This window comes from Staurois parvus, unplaced genomic scaffold (assembly GCF_062004578.1).
Source record: "Staurois parvus isolate SC_StPar_1 unplaced genomic scaffold, SC_StPar_1.0 ptg000631l, whole genome shotgun sequence".
In the NCBI taxonomy this organism is placed as follows: domain Eukaryota; kingdom Metazoa; phylum Chordata; class Amphibia; order Anura; family Ranidae; genus Staurois; species Staurois parvus.
Genome location: NW_028318427.1, coordinates 211,486 through 225,612, shown reverse-complemented (window position 1 = coordinate 225,612; position 14,127 = coordinate 211,486). Strand labels below are relative to the sequence as shown.

General features: G+C 39.7%; 1 protein-coding gene across 2 annotated transcripts in view; it reads left to right on the top strand.

Moving 5' to 3' along the window:
• The window catches only part of TNXB (tenascin XB), a 205,408-nt gene that overhangs the window by 57,566 nt on the left and 133,715 nt on the right, over window positions 1–14,127 (top strand). Inside the window, exons 4-7 of one of the 2 annotated variants that reach the window (XM_089693391.1) lie at window positions 502–626; window positions 2,475–2,625; window positions 6,430–6,693; window positions 9,801–12,161. In XM_089693391.1, coding sequence (XP_089549517.1) covers window positions 502–626; window positions 2,475–2,625; window positions 6,430–6,693; window positions 9,801–12,161 — 2,901 coding nt within the window. The remainder of the gene's footprint in view (window positions 1–501; window positions 627–2,474; window positions 2,626–6,429; window positions 6,694–9,800; window positions 12,162–14,127) is intronic. The other variant, XM_089693392.1, reaches the window with a different exon arrangement.

Sequence of the window (14,127 nt, the reverse complement as noted above, 5' to 3'; positions counted from 1 at the left end):
GAGTGACAGAGTCACCTAAAAGTAGCACAGTGCATATATTTATATACACATGTGTAAGGCAATCATCAGATTCAGAGTATACTTTGAAAGTCTAGTCCAGCCAGGGGCGGACTGACCATTTGGAAACTCGGGCACTACCTGAGATCCTGGGGTCAGTAGGGGGCCCCATGAGATGCATCTGGTACCTTTTTCAAAGGCTTTTTTGAGTTTGGGCAAGGACTCAGGGGCCCCATGATCCCCTATTGCCCGGGGGCTCCATGAGTTGTCAGTCCACCCCTACGTCCATCTCTAAATTATGGAAGTGCTCTAATAGGACATGTACATATCTAACCAACTTCAGGACAAAGCTCTCTGCCATGTGTCTGTAGAGAGCTGTTGCTCCCATGTGGATTGGAGTTTTTGCTGGTTATTAATAAATGAGCTGCTTGCCACTGAATCTTTACAAGGAAATCCAACATGTACTGTTCCCTGAAGTTTTCTGAGTTATACTGTGTTTTATAGAATTCGTAGACATCGTTGCTGTCACTGGTCTTCAGGTTATATCACAGGAAGAATCTGCCATCACCCTGGAGTGGGATCAGCCACAAGCCGCCCCTGATTCATATGACATCTCTTTCAAAGCCAAGGTATGCACACAAAAAAATTATTTCCCACATTGACCATCACTGTGTTCATTGTTGAGAATTATGGAGGAATGACACCAAACAGTCCTTCTTTTTATGTAGTATTTTTTAATTTACCTACAGTATGTCCAGTATTTATGTGTTGCTGCTGAAATATCATGCAGTAGTTTATAGAATACAAGGAAACCATTCATATCACTCCCTATTCCTGAGCAGATTACAATTTTTTTACCCTGCCCTGAAGGAACTTAAAATTATGTAGCTTGCCCCCACGGAGCTTGGAATCATGTATCCTGCCGTGGAGAAGCTTTTAATTCTGAACGTAATTCCTGAGGAGGTTAGAATTCTTTAACCTGCTCCCAAGGAGCTTACAATTCTGTACCCTACCCTTGAGGAGCTTACAGTTTTGTGCCCTGCCACAGTGGAGCTTACAATTCCTACCCTACAACAAGGATCTTATGAATCTGTATCTTATCACTCAGGAGTTTAGAATTCTGTACCCTATTTATGAGGAGCTTTTATTTCCTTTCTCTGACCCCAAGCAGCTTACAGGTCGTTATCCTGCCCCTGAGGAGCTTAGGATTCTGTACTCTACCCCTGCAGAGCTTGGAATTTTATATCCTGCCCTGGAGTAGCTTTTAATTCTGAAAGGAATTTCTGAGGAGCTTAGAACTCTTTAACCTACTCTCATGGAGCTTACAATTCTCTACCCTACCCTTGAGCAGCTTACAGTTCTGGACCCTGCTCTACTGATATTATGAATCTGCACACTACCCCTCAGAAGTTTAGAATTCTGTACACTGTTTATGAGGAGCTTTCAGTTCCTTTCTCTGACCCCAAGGAACTTACAGTTCTGTATTCTGCCCTTGAGGAACTTAGGATTCTGTACTGTACCCCTGCAGAGCTTGGAATTATGTATCCTGCCCTGAAATAACTTTTAATTCTGAAATTAATTTCCGAGGCGCTTAGAACTCTTTAACCTACTCTCGTGGAGCTTGCAATTGTCTACCATACTCTTGAGGAGCTTACAGTTATGTACCCTGCTCCAAGGATTTTATGAATATGCACCCTACTCCTCAGGAGTTCAGAATCCTGTACACTGTTTATGAGGAGCTTTCAATTCCTTTCTCTGACCCCGAGGAGCTTACAGTTCTGTATCCTGTCCCAGGGGAGCTTAGGATTCTGTACCCTGTTTATGAGGAGCTTACAATTCCCTACTCTGACTCCGAGGAGCTTACAGTTTTTTATCCTGCCCCTGAACTTAGAATTCTGTACTCTGTTTATGGAGAGCTTATAATTCCCTACTCTTACCCTGAGCAGCTCACAGTTCTGTACTCTGAGTTCTGAGAAGCATACAATTCCTACCATGGACATACAAGTACACACTTGCTCCCTCTCTGTATCCATAGTATAGACTCTACAGCATGTGCTGTTTTGGCTGCTTACACAATCACAATCGAAAGCTTATTTTGATTATTTATTCAGACTAAGAACAGTAGTCCACACTAGTCAGCTCAAGTAAGGCTGTATGTTGGCAGGCAGAATATGACTGCCCCTTAGCACCTGTGAATTCAGAGTACCCTATAACGTAGGTGGGCTATAAGGAATGTGCAAACTGATGGGTTCACTTAAAATCAGATTGACTATTATGAGTTTTTGTATTTTGCATATCTGTCTCTGTACAGAAATTACATCTGAAGCATTTATAGCTAAAAAAAAGCAATTTTGGGGCACATATAGTTACACAGTTAATAAGGTTGAATAAAGACATCAGTTTATTTAAACATAATTCAACAAGCATTTATGCAACTACATTGAATCCAGCTAATAATATGTTATGTTGTTATGCAGAAGGAAAATGGCATTATAACCACCACAATTGAGGGCTCATTGATAACCTACCATCAGACTGGGTTGGCTCCTGGAGAAGAATATATTGTGAACATCCAACCCCGCAAAGGCTCAACATTAGGACCGGAAACTTCTATAACTGCCAAGACAAGTAAGGGCATTTACGTCCTTGCAGGCTACTGAAAATAAAATGCTGTCAAGGAAACTTTGCCACTGTTCCATAAAGTAAAAAAAAAATTAAATTTGTGGCATCTCTGGATATAAATGCATGGTGCACATGATAAGACCATACAGGTAAAGATCTCTCTTGTTCAGCCCGTGACTTAAACAAGCGAAATTTGATGGATTCCTCGATCCAGGCTAAGCAGTGTGAATGAAGGAATCTTCCCTGCTAGATGCATGGTCACTGTTTGGCCAACATTTTTCCATTCAGCCCCTTTGACAGAAATGGTTGGAAAAGAAATTAATTGAAATTTAAGCCATTTATGGTAGGCTTTACACTTACCTTGCAGAAATACAGGAGCAAAGAGCAGAAATCCTAAACTGTGCTATAGAGCAGAAAGAAATGCAAGGGTGCAGAAATTAGATAAAATATGTATAGTTTATTCCATGTAAAATATAGTATCACTTACATAGGAGTTGCCTGTGGAGCAAGCAGGCCACAAGTCACTATACACACAGGGCTCTAGTTATAAAAAAAATTGCTGTGTGAATGCATCAAATATTCACACAGCCAACAAGTCTAATCCCCATACTGTGTCTAATATATTTATTTTTTATGATCATCAACTCCTTCTTATAGCCATAATGCGATATTCTCGTGAATTACCTCAATCAGGAAAGTACTTGATTATGGCCACAAAATGGAGCTGATGGTCATAGGAAATAAATACATGGATTATTTGTGACAGCTGTGTGAATGCTTGAGGCCCCATTTAGTTGAATGAGTTGTGTTTGGAGGTGATACTGCCCACTGAAAGAGACATAGAGGATATATGTTTGCCACCTATTTTTATGCCCCCCCCAGCTGCAAGTGTAAAAGAGGCTTTACGCATTATTTAGCCTGCATGCTTTTAATATGAAAAATTAGGAACAGGGGTTTTCAGGGCAGGTAGGCATGGGGCACACTACTGCTGAGATGAAAATTAGACAGGTGCTGTGCAGGTAGATTGTGTCCCGTGTGATAATAGAAAAGAAGAAAAAAGGGAGCGCCCACTAAGTGTATTATTAATGACATCCAATTTGTTAAAACAAATCTGGCAGTTCACTCAGTTTCCGGAAGAACCGGAAACCATCCTGGAGCTTATCCATGGCACATTTGCAGAAGTGACATTGCACTGGGAAGTTTCTATGGGTGTAGCTACATGTTTCAGAGCTGCCCACTCCTTTCTCAGTCCAAAAGAATTGAGAGATTGGCCTGAGAAAAGAGCAGGCGAAACGTATCCACGGCCATAGGAACACTTCAGTGTGACGTCCCTTCCATGCATGCATCCCAAGTGGGCTCCAGGGTTGTTTCTGGTTCTTTTGACTTCTGGGTTTCAGCATCTATCAGCCCCTACCACACCAAGCCGGCTGATGCAACAGCAGAACATTGCTACAGTGGTTCCTATGTTTTGAGATGCCATTTACTTTGCCAATTGTTGTTTTAATAAATTGGATGTCATTTTGGTGGGCTCTTTCTTTCTTCTCCTTTATTATTACAGAGTCTTCTTCTTACTCTGAGGTGGCTGCCACAAGTGGATTGGTATCCCCACCAGGATTGCATAGACTTTGAGCTGGACTAATATGGACTTATGGTGTTTGCCCCTCATGGCGCCAATAGCCTTTTTCCCCCAGACTGTGTTCCCCGAGACTATTTAAATGGTCCATTTCATGTTTATAGAAGTGTTATGAGACAGCTATGGCTTTGCAGAGCTTGCCGGGAATAATAGTGCCTCCACACTTCTGCAGAGCTCAAAGCCAACCTTTGAGAAAAGAGACGTAATTCTTATCGGCAGGCCGACTAGTAGCGAGTTATGTGTTCTGCAGTTGAAACTTTATTAGTGGAAATACTGGTTCCATCCAACAGAAGTTGGATCGAGCTCCCAGATTTTGTCCTTTGGAAAAAAAATACCAATGAGGCAAAACAGAGTGAATTCGAAGGAAATGTAGATTTACAAGGTCATTAATTTTTTTCAGGAAGAAGTAAACATGGACTCTGTTACTGCAATTTGCACCTTTGTTCATGAATAAAACTGCTGGCATTCTGAGTGCCAAGTGCAGTTGGAAAAAAAATTATTTGAATTGTTTTTTATTATTGCTAGACTAATTTAATGGAAGAAACAGCACAATGCTTATGCACTAACAAGGAACATGCTCATACATGGAGAGTGACAAAGTTGAGCTCAACAGTCTGCTGCTTCTCCTTTCACTGTCCAGTCACAATCTGGGGAGGGACAAGACCTGTACAGGCTACTTAAAGTGGAAGTTCAGGCAAAACCTAAGATCTGTATACTTACATATCCTGAAGCTGCTTTGGTCTGGTCTCCAGCAGTGGCTTCTGTGTAGAGAAGAGATCACCGACAACAACGGGAATGCCTAGGAGATGACATCACCTATAGACTTATAATGGGACATCTGTTGTCGGTTGCCCCTCCTCTACACAGAAGCCATTGCTGACAGCTGATCTTGGGACCAGACTGGAGCGGCTTCAGATTAGGTAAGTATAGCGATCTTTCCTTTACAGGGTTAGAAAGAATAGGCTTAGTTTTGTGCCTCTACCAGTCTGTAACTGGACAATAAAAGAAAAGCAGTGGACTGATGAGCTCAGCTCTCTGTGAGTGCTGGTTCACATATATGTGGATTGGAAGCGGTTTGAACCGCATCAAATCCACATGACATGTGAAATAACATTGCTTCCTATGGTGCCTGCTCACATATGTTCTGCAATGTGGATTAAAAAAAAAGTCATGTCCAATTTCTGAGCAGTGAGGTCTGGCTCAGTTGCAGATTACAGGCTTTTGTCTTCTATGGGAACCGTTTCTATACCGCATATGTCATCAGTTGTGAACAGGGATAAAATCCTGAACTGAATCTGATCTAAACCTGTCCTATGCCTGATGTAAACCTGACCTGGACCGCTGAACAACTACTGTATCAATTAGCTGTGAAACCTGAGCTTCAATCTGCACCGCACTCAGTCTGTTCTCTAACACATGAGCATTGTAGCACAGCTGACACTGGCTCCTTGTGCTGCTTTCCCCTTTCTTAGTCTGAGCTCTGCAGTACAGTTGAAACTTTATTAGTGGATCTGCCCAACACAACTTGAATCATACTCCCAGATTTTGTCCTTTGGAAAACAAATATCAATGAAGTGAAATAGGCTCTTGATGATTCTAAGGAAATGTAGATTTAAAAGTTCAGGTACTTACACTGTTTGTCTTTGGCATGCATTTAATGCTGTATATATAAATACAGGTATACATTAATTTGTCTTTTTTATGTGCTTGAAGTTCAGCACCTGAAACTCATTAGTGAATCAGCCACAAAATGGTAATTGCATATGTAAATAGTATACACTAATTTCCAAGTGCTCACTGTTGCCAGTCCATGTCACATAGCACGAAATTGTTTGGCAAAGATACTCTGTTTGGTTCAACTTCTGGCAAAGCGTGCGTGATGACGTTACATCCGCGTGTGATGACGCCACATCTGAGTAGTAAAATTTAAGTAAATCAGGTTTAACTGAAAAAAAAGTTAGTATGCAAAAACAGCCAGACATAAGGTTTGCACCCTTTAGTGAAAACGGCCAATGCAGAACATTTTGTTATGAGAATTTGTTTTCTATTTTCTTGGTTGTCATGATTTTTTGCATGTTATTGGAATGAAATGCCAGTAGCTGTACATTTTCAGTAACATGTTATAATTATTCTTTATTGATGCCTCTGCGTTACTCATTGTTCACTATATTTTTAAGGAATTGAAGCTCCACGTGGACTCCGTGTGACCGATACCACCTCCTCCTCTTTATTCATAAGATGGGATAAACCCCAAATTCTACCTGATCGATATATTGTGACTCTGATCCATCCAAATGGGAAGGAAAAGAAAATAAGGATACCTGGAAAGATGGACAGAGCCAAGGTCTCTGGACTGGAGGCAGATACAGAATACAGAATCATACTGAGAGCAGAAAAGGAACAGGAACAGAGCCAGGACACAGAGGCCAACGGAGCCACAGGTGACAAAAGGGCAATGGTGGGGGAGGGGGTGGAGTGATGGATCGTTGTCCTTTATAAAATATTCTCTGGAGGTTTCCTGGGTATGTCTTCTCCACAGTGGATTCTAACTACTGCTTCTCTCCTCAGGGATTTAAAGTAATGAGATAATCCAACAGGGAGAGTGACACCTTGTTGTAGCATTAATGCTTTTTGCTTAAAGCTGGAAGCTCAAGTTCAGAGATATGAGGTGAACAACAATTAAAATGACTAAAACCTAGCCAAAGATATATTTTTAGATGGGTTAACTCTTAAAATTTAGGTAACACCTATTCAATCTTTTAGTTTTGATGGAGAAAGACAGGGCTTGATTACCGGCTCCTTTTTTTGCTGTACATGGCCCTGATATCTTTCTCTCAGCTGAGTCAGAGTGGTTCCTCTGGGGAATCTTTTTTTAATACTCCACAGCATTATGTAGAGGATGTACTCCAAAAAGGGGAACCAAAAAACTCAGTTCACAGCAGAACCATGCTTGTCTTGGCCAAGTTGTGGCTGTAGGGTGGTCTCTCTGCCAGGGTCTTGGACAGAAAGAATGGGCAGTAGATCAAAGCCTATATCAATTATTTACTCCACTCAAGAATAAAAGAACATATTTGAATTCCATTTTAAGATAGCAATGAAAGACTGAAATATGAAAAGTGACTCAAAACATTTGATCAACATTTTGTGTTGTATGACGCGTCCTTGTGTTACAGCTGAACAGGGGTCTTGCCGGAGATTTTGGACCAGACTTGCTGTTAACTTTCTTTTAACATTGAACGCTTTTCCTTGCAGGATTTCCTCCCCAGGCACAGTGGAGAAAATCTACCCTTCTCATTGCTGAACTGTCAATTCTTTTTATTTCTGAGCTGTAAATGTTTAAAGTTTTGAAAAATGTGCACAGTTGTAGAAGTTCCATCTTCAGTGCTGGGTGACCTGTTTAGTGTTGGAGTTGTAGATGTCACCACACTATGCTGGATGGCCAGTATCCTGTTGGCTAAATGGTGTGTTGATTCAGGCTATATTTTGGAGATGGAAAGATTCTTTTTTAACAAGATTGAGCATTCCACAGTTGTTTTGGGATCATCTTTGAAATTCTCATATATTTAATTAGCAACATGGGTCTTCACTAACCTATAAGGTAACGGTTATGTAAACTAGTCCTGCGGTCTTCTATTCTTTCAGCTACATCCATTTTGTTGTCCAGTTTTAATAATATTCTTTTGGGACTATATTAGGATATGTGTAGAGGTCACAGAGAAACATTATGCCTGCACACTTGGGTTGCAATTTAAAACTCACTTAAACTATAAGTAAGCTACAACACCAACACTGTACACTAAACTCTACCAAATCATCAAATTTAGGTGTTTCTAAAGAAGGGTACTGGTAATGCTACAGGACACATAAACAGTCTAGACAATGGTGCATGTGCGACTTTGTGGCAACAGTTAGGAGAAGGCCATTTTCTGTTCTAGCATGGCTAGGCCCCTGTGTAAAAGGCACAGTTTGATGAGTTTGGTGTGGAGGAACCCAAGTAACCTGCACAGAACCCTGACCTCGACCCTACTAACACCTTTGAGATTAACTAGAATGCTGACAGTCAGTCTGGTCTTCTTGCCCAACAACAGCACCTGACCTCACTAATGCTGTTTTGGTTACATGGAAGAAATATTCACACATACAAGATAGTTTTGTATACAGCCTTTTGCAGATGAGTGGGGGCTGTTATGGTTGCAAAAGGGGTAGGCCAACTCCAATTTAATGCCCTGTCCTGTCAGTGGGGATGTGTCAATTTTTGTTTGTTATTGCAGAGAATAAAAACCGGCACATCCCATAGTGAAAACACCTAACAGTACACACATAAACACTGGTTAGGCACACATTTAACCCTTTAATCACCCTAGATGTTTAACCCCTTCCCAGCCAGTGACATTAGTACAGTGTCAGTGTGTATTAGTAGCACTGATCACTATATTAGTGTCACTGGTTCCCACAGAGTGTCAAAAGTGTCAGTGTCAAATTGCTTACTATTGCAGTCCCGCTATAAGTCGCTGATCACCGCCATTACTAGTATAAAAAAAAGTAAATAAAAATTCCATTACATAGTTTGTAGCTATAACTTTTGTGTAAACCAATCAATATACGTTTATTGGGATTTTTTTTACTACAAATATGTAGCAGAATACATTTTGGCAAAATGTTATGAAGAAATTCGATTTTTTAAATTTTTTTATCGGATATGTTTTATAGCAGAAAGAAAAAAAAATATTTTTTTACATTTCCAGTCTTTTCTCATTTATAGCGCAAAAAAAAAAAACACAGTGGTGATCAAATACCACCAAAGGAAAGCTCTTTGTGTGAAATAAATGATATAAATGTCATCTGTGTACAGTGCTTCATGACTCGGCAATTGTCAGTTAAAGTAACACAGTGCCAAAAAGCAAAAACAGCCTGGTCATGAAGGGGGTAAATCTTCCTAAGGTCAAATTTATAATAGTATTTTTGTTTTGTGTTTAGCTATCCTTTCATTTGGATCAAACTATTAATTAGTCACATTTTATTCATGATAACATTTAAATACCAGTACAAAGAAATTAATTGTACAGCCTATTTGTGAATCAATGTTAAATAATATTATATTGATTGCACACTTCAATGTCCTTACATCTTACTTTTGATACAATACATTCAAATAATAATAATAAAAACCTCTGCGATGTTATATACAAAGTTTCTTCCAGAGAACATAGCCCATTCATGTCTGCATACCAAATGTATTCATTTAATAATTCATTTTGTTTCCAGTGATTGTGAAGGTTATGTTTTAACAATTTCAAATAATATAATTAAACTTCATTAAAGTTTTGCAATAATGTTTATGCAACTAACAATTTGCATTTCATGTCACCACAGTTGCAGCACAGCTGATAAAAGTCTAACTCTTTCTTACCAACCAGGACTGTTAATCGCATCATGACTTGAAACAATTTTACAGATGTTAACTTTTTAAATGTTGAACAATATAATTCATCTTAGATTTGATTATAAGTAGGGTAACTGTCATCTTCTTAATTTGGTGCTTTACTAGCTGGAGAAGAAAGACAGCGTTCGAATGTTGAGGAGAAAGACAAGGACCGTGGATCATTGGGAACCTCTCATACTGTGGATACTTCTGAAACTACGATACAGAGAAATCAACATTTTTCATCGGCACCCAGAAAAGACCTCTCACTAGGAGGGGAGGATGATGGTATTCTTACCAAGGAAACTAGAGAGATCGTTACAGAAGGACAAAAAGGAAGCAAACTAATACAAACAACAAAAAACATAACAACTATTATTACAACCATATACCAAACCCGTCATCTTAAGAATGGAAGGGTAGTTAATGTCCACCATGAAACTGACGATTTAGATTACTCTTCTAACATACCATCTCACAGTGAAGAGGAGATTGTAATAAAAAGTGTGAAGGTGGATGATGATTTAGGCAAAGTAAACCCATCAGATAGTAATAACAACTTACCAGGAAGAAAAGCAGAGAAATGGATGATTACAAAGAACATTACTCATATCACAACAATGTCTAAAGAAAGTCCAACCAAATTGCAAGAAGGAGAAATAGAAGATGTACGTCGAACTACAAGCACCCATTCTAAAGTTCGCTTTCCTAGCGGTGGACGTTTACCAGAAACGTCCAGTGTTGCTAAAAAGCTTCGGGAAATTGAATTGTTGAAAAAGAAAACTTTAGGTCAGTCTAGTAATGATGGAGATCCCACCCAAATTTATCAGGAAGGTCCATCTAGTCCTTCACAAACTGAAGATACTATTCATAAATTACCACCCACTGTACATAAGGATCATCTGGATACTTTAGAAAGTGAATCGACACCAGAAACACCAACAAAAAGCAATTTGGAAACTGAACAGACAGGAGCTAATGAGGAAAATAATTTAGAAGATGATCAAACTGATCCTACAAAATCCAGAAAGCAGATTACAACTTTAGTAAAGGTAAACAGAATTGTTAACACCAACAGAAGAAAAGTGATTGGTAGAGAAGAAGACAAGGTGGTCCATAATCAAACAGTAGTGGTAGAAAGTGAAGATGCTGTCAGAGAACCTGGAGGAAAGGTGAAGAATAAAACCAGGATATTGGGACCACATATGAAGTCTGTAATTGAGAACTTGCCAGAGAAACTTTCTTTGTACAATGGAACATTTATTCAGCGTTTGGAGAGTTACTTAAGGGCTACTTCATTCCCACTAAGAGGCAACCAAACAGTTGAATCTGTAGCCAAGGCAATATTTCTTTATTTAATAAAATGGAAACCAGATAGTTTTACAGGAATGGTGTATGATCGCCTACCTCAAAAGACTCCAGGTGCCAAGGGGTACTCAGAACCCATTGGGGCATCACGACTGCAAGGCAATTTTGGAAATGCAGCAGTAGAAAATAGTTTGCCTAATTTAGGCAATGCTACACATCAAACAAAAGAGGGAGCAGTATTAGTGCCAAACCCAGATTCTTTGAAAACTGTTTCGCTTCCTCCACTTGCAAAGACACTAGGAAGAGTAGAAGCTGTTGGAGAGATAGACGGTTCTTCTTCTGAAGTGACAGAAAAAAATGTGGATGTACAACACAAACCAAAACATGAAGTAACAAATGTGATTGATTCAGACTCATCTAAACCTGTTCCTTCTAAGCCAGTATTAGATAAAAGTAAAGGTTCACAAAAACCATCTCCAAAAAGGCCTATCACACCACAGAAAAAAAATGAGAGGAAAGAAGATGAAAAAAAGTCAATTTCTGAAACAAATAAGGAAGAAGAGACTAACAGTCAAGATGAGTTGGAGAAGTTCCCACCGAGTTCACATGCTACAGATTATGAAACCCCCTCGAGAATGGGGATTTTAGGAAGGCCAACCAAAAAACCCAAAGAGAAGCCTTCTATAAGCTCCGTGGTACAAAGTGCTTTACCAAATGTCGACCGCACTCCAGATATAGGTTTACCTAACAAAGAAACAGGCGAAAGAGGGCAGCTTTCACATGTCATAGATGGACTTAATAATAATCAAGAGAAATCCTTAGTAGTCAACCAGATTCCAGGCTCTGGTGAAAACCAAGGTAAAGCAGATCCGATCCAAATTCCGACCTTAGGAAAAGTCCAAGGTCCTGGGACTCAAGGAAGACCTAGTATCCACCAGAGAAGTCCCACAAGCATGATTATATCATTAGAAGGTCTTGGATTTCTGTGGGACAGGGTAATAATCCTTTATAGGCCATGGCCACCCATGGATGGTGTCACTCCCCAAAAGATGGAGGTGGACAGAGGCATCAGGCAGGTGGAAATTCAGGATCTTAGCCCAGGGACCAGCTACAGATTTGACCTTCACGGGCTGCTGAGGGGCCGCTCATCCAAGTCTTACTCGTTGGTGGCAGACACAGGTACTGCGTTGAAATGATTCAGCAGATAAAGTGGGAAGTAGGGGATACGTTTTACAGTTTTATTGGCTGTCCTCTGAGTTATCTGCTTTTATCTCCACTCTGCACCCAGTTCCATTTTGCTGGGATAGGGACATGCTCAAGCAGATTAGGAAAAGTGCTATTTATGGGTTTTGTGATCATCTGTCTGAATTATATCTCAGTGTGCTTTCTTTTCCTTCTTGTAGGAGTGCTAAATATTGGGATCTGTCTTCTTAATTTATCTTCTTTTCAAATTAAATCTTTGTCTTTTATTTTTATTTTTTCATAATTCTGCTGTTCCTCCATTCTGTCTTTTTCAGTTGAACATGTATCTTTGTCATCCTGTAAGCGGACCTGTATTTTCAACATTGAAACTACTGAACTATTTCTTTACATTCCTGTTCTGACACTTACCAGGTCAAAACTATTGAAGCTTGGTTCTAGGTCTCAGTCAAGCTCTGGGCACCCAATCCCGGGGTCAGCTCATTCAAGCCTATCAGATCTGTCCATTCAAAACATCACACCACCATAAACAGATATTGCCTGAAAGTCAAGGCACAGTCCACCTAGGCTCATTTTAGGTTTTATGCAGGATCAAAGCTTGACGTGCAGCTCACAAGTTTTTGTATTCATTTTTCTAACACATAATTAATTCACTAAAAGTAAATTAAATAATTAATTTACTGCAGAAGGCAACCATTTTGTTGGCTGAAATAATAGTTAAGATAGATATGCTATTATCAACCAGAAAAGTTGCATTATAAAATTATACTTTATGCATTACACAATTCCAGCTGTCATTTACCTATAATAAAATAAACCTGATTGGACATGGTGGGCAATGCCACAGATTTGTGTATCTCCTAATGTATGTTGTGAAGACAGGTCCTCTTGAGCTGTGTTTATGTTCAACAAAATCCCAATACTAGTTGTTTTACCCTCTCTTTTTTGCTTATTTATATTTGTTCAGTTTTTCCCCCCTCTGTCTCGACTTCCGTTATCCGTTTGACCACTTACAGATGAATAACAGCACAGTTTTACCTCACAGGCCTCTCTCTTCCTCTGCCGCTCGCTCTGTGCTCACCGTATGGCAAAATGACACCGCGACTGACCTGCTGATAACACCTTTACCCTTCAGGCAATGTGAACGCACAATTGTATATATATCATATTGTAAAAGATGTGAATGCACAAGGGACGTGTGTAGGTGTGTGTAGACATATAGATATACATTTTTTTGGTTTAGATGCATTTTATTAACTGGAACAAGGTCTTGGCTAAATTGCTGTGTGCTCTTGTTATGAGGTGCTAGCTGCAGAGTTTACAAACTAGGAACGGAAGAAGTCATGTAATACCTCATCAATTGCCACATTGGGCAATCGGGTGTGATGTGGCTTAAAAGGTGAGTCCATTTAAAAGGGACATCTCAGATTTTGAAATATGTTTGGTATTAACCACTGTCTTTTAAGCATTTTTGGGGACACCAGCATGAAAGTTTCTCCTGGAGGCACATGTTTCCTCTAATGAAATGAAATTCTATCTCTTTTGAACATAAAAGTTGGTGTGTAGTTTCTTTACTGGCTACAGGAGATGCCAAGAGATGGTAGTAGGGATTGTTACATAGTTAGTCAAGTTAACTTGATACTAAACCCATGGTATTAAAATGAACGGATCAGCACTACAGCAGCACAAATAAAATATAAATGCATTTTTTAACTTAGAATGAAACCGCCATCTACCTTTATTTAATAGCAGAATGCAGCGATCACGTGACATATAGATGTGGCCGACTGAGCGCTGACTATTTTTGCAGGAGGAGACTTCACTCTCCTCTGACGTCTGACCCCCTTTATGGCCAGTGCTTATTGGCCAGGCCATGGTGCCATGTGATCTGCTAGCTCTGATCATACAGGAAATGTTCTCTCCAGCAATAGACATCAAATTGAGC